The sequence below is a fragment of the Poecilia reticulata genome, chromosome 18 (genome assembly GCF_904066995.2).
Source record: "Poecilia reticulata chromosome 18, P_reticulata-male-v2, whole genome shotgun sequence".
In the NCBI taxonomy this organism is placed as follows: Eukaryota; Metazoa; Chordata; class Actinopteri; order Cyprinodontiformes; family Poeciliidae; genus Poecilia; species Poecilia reticulata.
The window spans coordinates 10,667,903-10,682,209 of NC_088847.1; the positions used below are offsets into that span (position 1 = coordinate 10,667,903).

Below are 14,307 nucleotides of genomic sequence, written 5' to 3' on the forward strand. Positions count from 1 at the left end.
TCAGAGGGATTTATTGTCATTTATTTACCTTTTGTTTTGTCAGTGTACAAGAAAGCACATCAGAAAGTACGTTCAAGTTTTCCATTTACTGGATTATGACCGAGTGTGTCAAAGTATCAAGAGGAGGTGACTGATAAGAGAAATCAAAACTAGTTCTTCAGTGAACACTGTCCATTCAGAATAGGGACAAGCACAGAAAATCCTCTCTTAGTTAACAGTCAAAAATGGCTGAATTTCCATATCCACTCTATTTTGAGGCCAGATATTTAACAGACAGAGAGAAGGAAAAGGTCAGGAGACACTTTCAGAAAAGAAGAAAATCCGGGGGAGGCGACTGTGGGGGGATTGAAAAGGTGGGAGACAACGTCTATAAAGTCTGCTTCAAGGAACAAGAAGGTACGCACTGACATCTGGCTTAAATAAGAGCATGCATGCAAATTTAAAACACACATTATTAATATTGTTTTTCCATCTTATAGTCCAGGAAAATGTTTTAAAGAAGAAAACTCATACTATTAGTTTTCCTGGGGGAGATCTACAGTTGATCGTAACTCTGAGCAATGCACCACAGACCCAGGATCAGCCATCAACAAGCCAATCACAAGTGAGATCTAGTTTATTGCAAATATATATATATATATTTTTATATAACCAGAATAAAACCTCAACAGGGCCTAGTGTTGTTAACTAAACATACCAGCGCATATTTGTCTTGATTTTTCTTTTGGTTTCATTTTCAACTGCTCAGACCAGTTCTCCTTAAAAAAAAAGATATCTTACATAACCAGGGTAAAACCTCATCAGGGCCTAGTATTGCTGATACAATTTGTAAACCTGAAGTGCATATTTGTCTGGATTTTTCTCAGTTCCATGTTCAACTAGTCAGATCACATTGTCTTATGTTTCTACCTTTGGTGGATTTGAGTCATAAAACTGGAAAGTAAATATTCAAGAACTATACTGCTTAGTAGTAACTTGTATAATCTTCATCTTTTAAGAAGAATATTTCACAAAGACAATGCAAAGTACTTTGCAAAACATATTTGTACATTTGATATTGTCACATTACAAAAATTAACTTTAATATACATTTGTGAGATTTTATGTAATTTATTCATTCAAAGTTATATTAAGTGTCATTAAAACTATATATGATTTTTCAGATTCTTGCAAAGTAAATCTCTGACAAGTGTGACACATGCGTATTCAGCCTCCTTGGTTCAGTCATTTGTAGAACCATTTTTTGCTGCCACAGCAGGATGTTTTTGGGTCCATGTTGCTGAAATGTTTTCTCAACTTTTTGCAAAATGGCTGACGATCAGCTAGACTTGATAGGCAGCATTGTGAAGAGCAATTTTGAAGTGTTCTCGCAGATTCTGCCATGAATTTAAATATGGAAATTAACTGGACTTTCTAAGACATATATGCGTTGATCTGAACCAGGTCCAATCCAATTGAGCTGTTAGATGCATTCATGCTTCAACACACTTGAATAAACACACTGTGTTTTTTCATGTCAGGCAAAAAAGTTCAGTTTTAATGTCATGTGATCAGAGCGCCATCTTCCTCATTTTTGATGTATTTTCCACATGATTTGTGGAAAACCTGGAAATAGGCTACTTTTCCATATAGACTTGTAGAGTACACAAATGATAATAGTTCTGTCAACAGATTATTTTACCTGAGCTGTGAATGTCTGCAGCTCCTCCAGAGGTACCATGGTCCCTGCTCTCCTTGCTCTGTCTTTCTCTTTAGGTGGACAGTCATGTTCTCTGATGTTTTCTAACAGTCCTCTGAAGTCTTCACAGAATAACTGGAGTAACACTGAAATAATATTACAGACTTGTGGAATGTATTTACTAAACAGGTGGTCTCTTATGGGAACTAGTGGCACTGAATTTTATATAGAGGTATCAGTCAGGAAACTGAATAAAAAATACACATCATACTTTTCTTAAAAAAAAAAAAAATTGGTGAAAATAATGAAAGTATATATATCCACTAGAGGTGTGACCGATTATGATTGGTCACCGATCATAATCGGGCCGATTTTCGTGAAAAAGTGCATGATCGGTTATGGGCGATCATTGGCTCTTGTTGCCGATACCGATCACCTGCATCTCATTTCGCAGCCTGCCTGTGCAGCTGGTCTCCTCTTTCCTTCACACTGCGCAAACGTGCAGCAACAAATCCTAAGCGATGTGGAACTATAACGCACTGAGTGAATGGGGAAGTTTGCGTATTGCGGCGGAAAATTGAAGCACGTCAAAATGCATCAACACAACGAATCTAATACGACATAAAAACAATACCATACTTGACGGAGTTTGGCTACATCGAGGCTCACTGCAGTAAAAGACATACGGAGGATCAGATAGCAGGTAAAGCAGCGCACAGCTACAAACACCCAGATTAGCATGACGGTCAGAAAGCCAAACAAATAACCCGCAAAATTATCTAAGTCTTCGAGCTGCGATGTGGTTCTGCTCTCGCTGTTGAACCGCTGCTACGCGCTACAGGTAGTAATATTTCACAGACGGAGCGCCGCTTCTGCTCCACCTGGTAGTGACTCTCACACCGAACCTCTGTTTAAAGCTGCAGCATCTAACCTAAAAAAATACATTTTACATACGTATTAAAACTTTCGCTGTCCTAACATGAGACAGATAATCTCTAAAAAAAATAATCGATCTCCTCCCTGCTCTGCATAATTACTCCGCTCAGTCAGAAACAGCTAATCAGAACTAGCAGTAATCAGCTAGCCGCCATGCTATCAGGAAGTTTTCATTCAGTAACTGGATTGTTTATTGTAATGGAACCTGTATTTGCCTTTGAATGTTAAGTTTTATACTTGAATGTGTTTGGCAATGTTGAGAGGTTTTATTTGGGCTTTTTGCATTATTTAGCCTCTTCAGAGCCTTCATATGTTATCACTCTGTTAAAGATAGTATTACCGATAGCAGTACAATTTGCACAATGCCTGTTTTGTTTAGTTTTCTTCTTGGAAAAAAAAGTTTTTGTCTAAATTAAGGTGAATTCATGGTTCCTTTTTCCACATAATGTAACCGGTAGTGTTTATAATAAAAAAATAAAAAAAGTTATGTGATCGGTATTGGCGATCAGCCCTCATGGGTGATCGGTATCGGCAGGAAAAAACCTGATCGGCACATCTCTAATATTCACCATTTTGTTTTTGGTCTTTCACATAGAATTCCAATATATATGTAATGGGTGGTACCAATGAGTTTCTAGAAGTCATTCGACCAGGTTTCAATGAAATCTTTTATTCTAGAGGAGAGGAGTAAGAACAAATCAACCTCCTCTTCAACTCAGTCACCCTGCACTCCAGCCCACAGCAGCGCAGAACAACGCTGTCTGTCTACTAACATTTTTTTTCTCAGATTCAACAAAAGTCAACAACCAAAAAGAAATCTCCTCACAAAAATCATAAACTAAAAACCAAGAGGAGAAAAACGCCACCTGGTGGTCACAACAACACAATACAGTGGGACGGAGTTAAATAAACAGAGATAAAAAGTATAACTTAAAATAAAAACATATACCTGGGGGGGGAGAAGTAAGAACAAATCAACCTCCTCTTCAACTCACTCTCCCTGCACTCCTGCCTAAATGTCAAAATAAAAACAATGTTCAACCGAACTGTGCTGGATTAGCACCGGTTGTTCGCGCCAAAACAAAAACAAAGTTATGATAAAAACTGGTTATAAAAACCCGCAATGATGGCCAAAACTGCAAAATAACACACTAACAAACAACAATAAACAATATATGATAAAAACCTAAACATAAACAACAACATCCGTACAGAAAACAAACATATATCGCAGCAGCGAACTTTACTCTGAACTTTCCACCGCGCTGCAGCGCGGAACAACGCTGTAAGGGAAAGGGCTGGACCGACCTACGGAAGCCCAGGAGACACAAACGAGGCAGGGTGCAGAAAGGCGTCCCCCGCAGGCAAAAACAAATAAAAATCACTAAATAAGATAAAATTCACAAATTTTCAATATAAAATGAATTAGAAATAATAATAATAATAATAATAATAATAATAATAATAATAATAATAATAATAATAATAATAATAATAATAAAAACACATTTGTAACTCTGTTACATATACCAAAAAAAATGAAGTAAAATGTGGGAAGGTTTCCCAAGTTGCTATTTTTTTTGCACTGAATTTTGTGTTCAATTTTTATTTACGTAACAAATTCATTAATTTTGCTGTTTTGGTCTTTCAGACAACTACTAAAGTCGGCACAAAAGGTCTTGAGAAGATTTTCAGGACAGACATCTTTCTCTTGTTCTACATGAGAGACAACCCTAAAGCTTACAAAATACTGCAGAAGCAGTTCTCTGCTATCGGCTGTTCAATACAGCTAGATTTTGAGGAAGAAGAGGCAGTGGTGAGGGGGGACATAGAAAAGGGGCCCGGAGGAGCTTTTCTTGGCGCAGCAGAAAACTGGGAGCTACAAGTGGACCGGACCTTCATCAATATCATTGAGGCCTACACTTGCTATCATGTCCTTGAGCCCAAACAAGTCAAAAAGGTTCTACAGGATCCCTTCTTTGTGTCTGATGATGTGAGAGTGTACTCAGAGAGTGGCTATGCTGTGGTTGTAGGGGAGACAGATGTAGTGAAGGACAAGATTGCGGTTCTGGAGAAAAGCATAACAATTCGCAAAGAGCAGCCGGTTGTGGAGAAGCAGTTCAAGATGATTGAGGAGGAGTTCAACCGAGAGATGAGTGCAAGTTGTCCACAGGTTAAAATCAGCAGGGCCTATAACATCATTATCTTAGAAGGTCCTGAAGATAAGGTGCAGCTTGGTGCAGCCAAACTTAATGAACTGATGAAGAAGATACAAGAAAAGAGGGTTAATCTTTCAAATGATTTATTAGACTTCATGGCGACTAGCAGTGCCATCTACAAGTACCAAACACGGTTTGAGCAAAGTCTCAGAAGCCCAGTGTCCCTGGAGGTCGGGTCGGAACTGGTTCTGTCCAGTTTGTCTTCGGATGCTCTTAGGGAAGCAGAGACGACGGTGCTGAGAGATCTGAATGAGTCCAGTGTGACTCTTCAGGGTGCTGCAGCTGTGGCTCCAGATCTAGACAGACTCAAGAAAATCCTCGACAAAGCCAAGAGCGAGGAAAACCTTGGCGAGCCAAGAGTGAACTTTAGCTTCCTTCCTGGATCCATTGGCACTTCATCATCCAGAGTGAAGCTGGTGGGCTACACTGAATACGTGAACAAGCTTAAAGAGCTTATTTATTCCTTCCAGACAAATCAGGTTTCAACTCAAGAGGTTATCAGTCTGCAGTATCCTGAACTTGTTGACTGCTTTGATAAAATCTTAGGAATACTTGGCATGAAGCAGACCAATGTGACACTCAAAGCCTCCCCTTTTCCAAATCCTTGTGTTGTTTTGTCTGGTCCTCGTTTGCGGGTTCAGGAGACCAAACAAGCCCTTGAGTCAGCTCTGGCCAGCATGACGATGGACAAACTGGTTCTGGATGGTCCTGGGGCGCTGCAGTACTTCCAAGGAGCTGGTAAAGAGAGCAAGGAGTTGGTTGAAACTTCCTGTCAGGTGATTATTAGGGAACAAGTTGCTAGCTCACCAACTGTGGCAACCAAACAGCTAAGCCTCAGCAGCATCACACCAAGACCATCAACTCCAAGGCCTCCAGTCACAATCAACCTAGAAATCAAGATTGGCAGCTTAGAGAAAGAGCAGGTTTGACCATTTGACTTTATTTTCTTCCTCACATTTGACAGGATGGCATTGGCAGTAATGTCCGACATCCTGACATTACTGGCCCGATATCGTCAGATTGTCAGTTTTCCATTAATGCTATTTCTAAACGTTTCCACAGGTGAACGTTTTAGTCGTCCCCACGCATGGCAGGCAGCTGTCTTCAACAAATATTGGCAAATCATTGCTTGTGAAAGGCGGAGATGTGGTCAAATCAAAGTTCAACTTATTGGCTGCAAATTCTTCCCTGATTCCTGGTGATGTTCTGGAGGTCGGTGCCAGCGCCTCTCTGGGTTGCTCCAAGATATTCTGCATGGAGTGCCTGGCTTGGGACGGAGTTGGAGGAAGAGGAGTCCAGGTGAGAAATCAGAACCCCAAAAATCAAGAACTATTTATGGAGAGAATAATCCACGGTTTCAAGTGGCTGAAATTAGCATCCTTCATAAGGTGACTAGCCTCAAAAAAGACAGATTGAGTCGCTCTCTGGGACAGGATGAGCTTGGACTCATTGATTGATTGTGGAGGTTTTGGTATCTAATCAGGATAACTACTATTTGCCATTCTTCAGAAGGTTTCAAGTCTGATAGCAGAGGGACACCCCTAGTAAAGGAAGGTCCATGTATGCCGTCTGGCCTATGGATTGATGGATTCTTATTAACACAGGGAAATATTTTATTCTTGTCTTTCAGGCTCTTTCTAGGGGGCTAAGAAGATGTTTGGACCTCTGTGCAGAGAAGGGCTTCAGTTCAGTGGCTATTCCTGTTATCGGGCCTGGACTTCTCCTAAAATACCCCTTGAGTGAAGCTGTTCAAATTCTGAAGGAAAGCATTCGCCAATTCGCATTGTCTGACCGATGTGGGAATCTCACCACCATCCACATCGTCATTAAACCGGGCTATCCAGAATCCGAGGAGGTAACTCTTAAAGGCAAAGTATGGAGTTTAAATAAATGTTACAAAACATTTATTATTGATTTTAATTATTTCCAGAGCTACCATGAAGTATACAAACATCTCAGCTCAATCATGAACCAGAGAGGCAGAGGTAAACCAGACTTTATTGGCAGTTCATTATTTTGTAGCATATGAACATTTTATTGGCATCAAACTTCAAGATGGTTTCTTTCTCTCAGCGCTCTTCGGATCCCTCACCAGTGACCTCGATGACATCAACATCACTGTAGGAGGCGGGGTCAAACTGCAATTGGTGTTCGGCGACATCACTAACGAGACTACAGACGTTGTGGTGAACACCACCGACTTTGTCAACTTCTACAATGGTAGGTGATCAACTGCAGGAGGAGAGCATTTGAAGGTCAAAGTCCAAGGAAGGAACTGTAGCTGTAAAGCTGTTTGTTGATACACACTGAAGCATATTACTGAGCAGAAAAGAGGATGAATGAATACATATGCACTTAAAATTATGGCAGCAGCAGCAGATAGTTGACATAAGAACAGGTTATATGATTGGGCTTCACAGTATTTACCCATTAAACACGTTTGAGAGGATTTTCTGCATTTTGATTGGTTTTCAGGAAGTAGGTGGTATCAGGCAAACTGAACCTTAAAATGGGACTAAATGTGTGGAGACGTGATGTTTTAAGCTCCATTACTGAATTTGACCATCATGAGATCTCGAAAATCAGCTTGTGGCTTATCAGACTGTAATAAAATGTTCAGTTTATGATCTTTGTGTGGCGACTCTATGGAAACTCAGATTTTGTGGATTTTTAGTTTTAATAAATTGCTCAACAACGCCACTCTGGGAATTTGACCCAGAGAATATTACCTTTTGTTTAAGGCACACAGGTTCAGTTATGCATGGATTGAAACATCTGAGACAGTTTAAAGTTTACAAAAACCATTTATTACATTTCTATAATGTTCTTTTTTTAATAACAATTTCTCTTTAAGAATGAAACACAAAGGAAAACAAAGGAAATCAAAGAAAGTGCTGTCGCTGAGGTTACTGGCAGTAGGGGATACTATGGGGACGGCATCCAAACACAGCAAACCGAAAAAAACCAAAACCCTTTAACACACCAGACGCCGTGAGACAACCCAAATTCAAGAATCACAGCACGCAGAAGAACGCCCACGCCCACTTTAAGACCCGGAACTTCTCACCTGACAACTATTTGTGTAGAATTATGTATATTTCTATACCACTACATTCGATTAAACTAAAATAACTAATGCAATTTGTTGGCGTAATTACCATACAGCATGAAAAAGCTATTTAAGTTTCTCAGATGTCTAAACACATATGAAACGTTCCCCGGGAGACAAATTGGCTTATAGTCAGAGCAAAATTTTCCGCAAAAGAACAAAAGATGATATCATTATGTACCTAAATGAGTAACACAACACATGAAACAAAAAAATATAACCAACACTGTTTAAAACATAATCAAAAGATTTTAGCTTACTTTCTAATCTCAGTAAATACCAGTAGTTTATTTAAAAAAATGTTACACAATGGTTAACAAATCGGATTATGTTATCTGTATGAATATTTATTGGACTTTCTGTTGTTTTATTGTTATTGATAATAGAATAACTGAATAAAAAGCTGGAGGTGATTTAAATTTTTTCTTTTTGATTAGGTAACATTAGGAAGCTTACAGAGAGGTTAAAAGAGCATTACTCTTAAAAATGTATTTTAAATGGCATGTACTTTTATGGCGCTTCATCAAGTCCATAGGACCTTAAATCACTTCGAACCACAGTCGGTCATTCCCATTCACACACACATTCAACAGCCACAACTGTCCAGGGGCACACTGAGAGAGGCAAGGCTGGAATACACCACTGGGCCTCTAAGCAGCAGGCAAGGTGGAAGAAGTGTCTTGCCCAAGGACACAACAACAGAGGCTTACAGAGCAGGGCTTCAACCGGCAAACCAACGGTTGCAGGAGGAACGTCGTCATTTAGACAATTCTTTATTAAAAATGTAAATCTGCAAAAACATCTCATCTTTATCAAAAGATTACCTTTTGTGAAACAAGTCTTGGCTCTGCTTTCACATCAGCAAAGAAAACATATGAATGTACATTATTATTTATTACAGAGGGAGTCTGCAAAGACATTTTAACCGTAGCTGGATCAGTGGTGGAAGCTCAGCTGAAATCGGGTAAGAGAGGAGAATTGGCCAAGTGTTTTAAAGCAACACACAGTTCAGATAGTTTGTTCTTGTGGTGATCTTCTGTGCTTTGTGTGTACAGCGAATGTGAGCCGAGGAGAAGTTTTTGTGACATCGCCTGGACTGTTTCCCTGTAAAGCCATCTTACATGTATGTGGAGAGAAAGATGCAAGCCTTGTTGAAACTCTTGTGCCCAGCATCATTGACTACTGTGAAAACCAGGGATTTAGCTCTGTAGCGATTCCTGCCATCTGTGCAGGTAAGTATATTGTGTTTCTTTAGAGAACACATAAGAAATGTTGCACTGTGTGGCTGAACTCTGTGTGGACAATCTGTTTCTGCAGGAGCCGGTGGGCTGGACCCTGCAGTCGTTGCAGGTGCAATCCTGAGAGGAATCCAAACTGCCACATCATCTGGTCCTTTTTACAGCCTCACCTCCATCCGGCTGGTCCTGATTAAAATCAACGTCTTCTTAGCTTTTAAAGAAGAAGCAACACAGATGTTCCCCACTTCTGGAAGAAAATGTAACAGAACATTTTCACAAATTACTTCCTGCTAGTGTGTCTCTTGATGGTTTAAATATTATGTTTGGACTTTTCACAAATGTCTTTGACTTGTCTTCCAGCACCACCATTTCAGGTGCCTCAGGTACAACAGCAAGCACCTTTATCTCTGGTTGCCGACCTCAGCATATATGATACCGTTCCTGTGAGTGAGCCATCGACATTCCTGTTCCTGGGTCTAACCAGAAAGGAAGTTAATGATGCCATGGAAAAACTGAAAAACCAGTATAAGCTCCAGTGCGCTGATCACACCTTCCCCAAAGAGCAGCTAGACAGTCTCAACGCAGACGACATGTTAGATCTGCAGCAGCTGGTGAGGATGGAGGGTCTGTACATGAAGAAGGACCCGTCTGGAAGCCTGATGGTGAACGGCATGAAAGACGGGGTCAACAGGGCAATTGTGAAGTTCAATTCAAACCTGCACGGTAACCTCAAGAGAGAAGTCAAGGAGAAGGAGGAGGACGATTTGTTCGCACGTGTGATGTGGTGCATCCTGGGGAAAAATGGAAACTGGGACAGACTCCCCAAAACAGCCAATTATAACCTGGAAAGGAAGGATGTTGCAGGAGGAATTACGGATGCATACGGAGTCTTGTGGAAAGTGGATCTACAAAATTTTACGGTCTCATCTAAAGGGCACAAAACAAACCTCAAACGACTTGAGAATTTGAAAGGTGAGAAAAACAGATTTTAAAAGTATCTATGAAGCATGTCAGAAGCTACTTTTACTCAACATTTTGCAAAATGCCTGTTTTTCCTGTGTTCACAAGTGACAACTAGCTAATTTGCTGTTATTACCTTCTTCCTTTTTGTTTAAGCCCTTAGTCTCTTTCTTTACACTCAAATATCAAACTACTGTATTCTGGTATCAATAGAGAAGATTTGCTGTTATTTATTGCTCTCATTCAGTGTGAAAGCTGTGGATAATTCTTAGTTGTAAACTTTGAAACAATCCTACTGGATATTCATATGTTATAAAATGGGTTCACTCAGTAGACAAAAAATATATTTATTTTCTGGCCTAATATATTTTCCAGACTTCACGTTCCCTTTGCACTGGGACAGCATGGATAACGGCGAGGTGATGAAGAGGGTACAACTGAAGTCTTCTTCACCAGAATACAAGAGAGTGAAGCAGGGATTCAAACTAACTGCTAACCAAACTGTAATGAAGGTCGGTGGCTTCCATTAAGAATTTACAACTTACAATTTTTAAAAATTGACTTTTGTTGCTGCTTACCTCAGAAGTGATTTAGAGTTTTACAAGTATTTGTAGGATGTTTTGATAGCTGCTGTTAAATTTTTTCTCCTGGTTTTAACATTGATCTAGATACCTAGAAAAATGTTTCACTTAGTCATGTTCAGTCCTACTCATTGCTGAGACCTAGAGTACAACCCTTCACATGATTCCCCACTCCTTAAATTTGCTTAAAACCATGCCCCTGTGATTACAAGTGTGATTAGTAGGGATGCTCTGATCAGGTTTTTTGCTGCTGATTCCGATACCGGTCACCAATGAGGCCGAACTTTGCAGATCACCTGGATTGACTCTTAATCTTTTGCGTTGGGTATAAATGATACTATGTGATCTGACAAAATTAAAAAATGACCTGGCAATAAATTCACCTAATTTAGGCATGAAACATGCAAAATACTTGCAGGCACAATGCAGCAGCTATTCAGTCAAAAGAACAAGTGAAAAACCTTAAATCAGTACAATAATATACAGTAAGGCTCTCATGAGTCAAATAATCTGCCTATATCAAATAATATAAAGTAAAAAAAGAAAACATTCATTCAAAGTCAAATGCAGGCTGCATCAAAATAAACAATCCTTCCTGATAGCATGGCTAGCTGATTAATGCTGGTTCTGATTGGCTGTTTCTGACTGAGCGGAGTAATTATGCAGAAGAGGGAGGAGATCGATTATTTTTTCAGAGATTATCTGTCTTGTGTTAGGACAGCGAAAGTTTTAATACATATCTAAAATCTTTTCTTTTTTTAAGTTACGCGCTGCAGCTTTAAGCAGAGGTTCGGTGTGAGAGTCACTACCAGGTGGAGCAGAAGCGGCGCTCCGTCTGTGAAATATTACTACCAGTAGCGCGCAGCGGCGGTTCAACAACGAGAACAGAACCAGCATCTTACACCGCTAGCTCGAAGACTTGAATTATTTTTCAGGTTATTTGTTTAGCTTTCTCACCCTGATGCTAATCCGGATGAGTGTCGGTACTTGTGCGCTGCTTTACTGGCTGCTCCGGATGTCCTTTTCCCCTGCATTGAGCTTCGATGTAGCCAAACTCCGTCAAGTGCTGCTTGTTTTTTAAATGTCACATTAGATTTGTTGTGTTGACGCATTTTGACGTTTTTCACCCCGGAGGTAATTTTCTATGGAGTGAATCCACCGCAACACTCAAATTTCTCCATTCACTCAAGAGAGTTATAGTTCCTTACCACATCGCTTAGGGTTAGTTGCTGCGCGCTTGCGCAGTGTGAAGGAAAGAGGAGACCAGCTGCACGCGCAGGCTGCGAGTAAGATACAGGTGATCGGCAACAAGACGCCGTGATACACTTTTTCAAGGAAATCGGCCGATTATGATCGGTGGCCAATCGATCGGCACACCTCTAGTAATGAGTAACATTTAAGAAAAGATTAGCGTTTTATTTTGTGTTGCTAAGAAGAAACTTTGGAAATAGAGTTTGCATTCTTAAAAAATTAAGATTTCAGTCCTTATCAGTTTATGACCTGTTGATATTCATCTTTTCGAAAACAAAGGTCAGAAATTTCAAACATTTTAATATGTTTGACTTATTAACTTCCATTAGCTTTTTTGTCAAGATATCTATCACTTTGTTTTAACTTGTTTTTGAAATATTGTTTAGAGGTGCCACCTGCGGCCAACAGTTGAAGAAATGGTGCGTTAGCAGTTTTTCTCTGTTTCTCCTGTTAGATTGAGCGAGTGCAGAGCATTCATCTACGACGTGCTTATGAGGCACAGAAGACACAAATATTTGAAAAGAACAAACAGGAGGGAGGAGCAAATGAAAAGTTTCTATACCATGGGACAACGGAGGACAACTGTGACTCCATCATGAAAACTGGCTTCAACAGGCGCTTCTGTGGGCAAAACGGTAAAACTATCTTATATAGTCTAAACCATGCATTATATCTTACAGCTTTTATAAATTAAAATGGTGATGTCTATCTTAAAAGTAGCAAAACATTTAGTAAATTACAGGGAAAACATGTTCAGCCAGTATCTTTTTGCTATAGCTTTTATTTATTTATTTATTTTTTATGTTTTTGTGTCCGTCTCATAGCAACAATATACGGAGAGGGAACCTACTTTGCTGTAGATGCCAGCTACTCCACCCATCCCACCTACTCCAGACCTGCTGCTGACGGCTCTCAGCTGATGTTTGTGGTTAGAGTCCTGACGGGCGTCTACACTGTGGGCCAAAGCGGCATGAAGGTTCCTCCGCCTCTCGACGAAAAGGAGCCTCATATACGTTATGACAGCGTGGTGGATAACCTTTACAGACCCAACATGTTCATTGTTTTTCACGATGACCAAGCTTATCCGGACTACCTCATCACCTTCAAGCAATGACCTCTGAAGGTCATAATTTTCTGGGTAACAATGAAGGTTAAAAATATAAGAAATGCAGACTTTTATTGGATTTTACGAAAACCTTGAATACTTTAACAAGAGTTTAATTAAATCTTTTAAGTCTGTCTTGATTATTATTTTATCAAACTTTCTGAAAGTCTTGTAATGATTTTCCTTGATTTCTTTGACTCTTAAAATTAGAGACCAAACCAGTTTACGCACATATCAACAAATAAAACTGTTAATAATACCTTTTGAAACTTATCAACATCTCCCTGCCAGACACGATTTGTTGAAACTTTTTTTTGGCTGAATTTGTAAAAAATTACAAATATAACAATCTCAAAAGCATTTTTAATAAATCTTGAATGACACCAACAAGGTCATTTCCAAGATCGGTAAAATCCTACCATACAATCGATGATCAATAAAAGGTCCTGTGTCTGGTCTTTGCTACATATTATAGCATTTCTTAAACGCATGACTTTCAGATACTGCAAATCTATTTTCAATCATTTTAATGCCTGAGAAAAAAAACAGCTATTAGACAAACTAAATGTTTCAAAACTGAAAAAAACGACAACAAACTCAGACTCAACAGAAGCAACATGAAATAAGTAAGAGTGATTTAAAGGTTTGCAGTTGTAAATATAAATAAACAAACACAAAGTAAAAGCAATTAAAATATACAATAATTCTGTTTACATGAATGAATCTAAAAAGCACCACTGATTTGTAACCACATGGTTAATTTTTGCTTTAACTTGTTCTGTTGAGTGACAGAGCAGAGGACTTTCTCAACAAATCAAGTTTTTCTGATGCACTTTAAGGCTCTACAGTAAAATATTTATAAAAACAGAATTTTTTTTTCTGGGATGTCGTTGTGAAGATGTTGTATGTGAACTTTTAAATCCCATAAAAAGTTGTTGTGCCATGGATCAACTTGATCTTTTTCTCCTGCGTATTTCAGTTGACAGTCTTGATTTCTTAATTTAGCCCAAAAAATAAAATTTTCTCTGAATAAAAGTTCTCATAACAGAACATGTGTTTTTTTTTTACTTTTTAGGCTGTTGTGTTGCTCTGTTTATGTGAGAGCTATCTGCAACTACATTAGACTGTATTTTACGAGACAAAAACAGACCATTTTCATTTCAAATTCTGATTGTGAAATTGTAGAATTGTTTGCTATAAAAAATATTAGAAAATCATGAAAAAGGTAGC

General features: G+C 39.1%; 1 protein-coding gene across 1 annotated transcript; it reads left to right on the plus strand.

Annotated features, from left to right (window-relative positions):
• The first annotated feature begins 4,249 nt into the window (after positions 1-4,249).
• On the plus strand, positions 4,250-14,127 carry LOC103476164 (protein mono-ADP-ribosyltransferase PARP14-like). The gene is made up of 11 exons (XM_081599591.1): positions 4,250-6,132; positions 6,464-6,688; positions 6,764-6,818; positions 6,907-7,053; positions 8,844-8,906; positions 8,998-9,174; positions 9,260-9,439; positions 9,541-10,152; positions 10,516-10,652; positions 12,427-12,607; positions 12,797-14,127. Exons 1-11 carry the CDS (start codon positions 6,088-6,090, stop codon positions 13,084-13,086), a joined length of 2,112 nt encoding a protein of 703 aa, XP_081455717.1. The 5' UTR covers positions 4,250-6,087; the 3' UTR covers positions 13,087-14,127.
• The last annotated feature ends 180 nt before the right edge of the window (positions 14,128-14,307 follow it).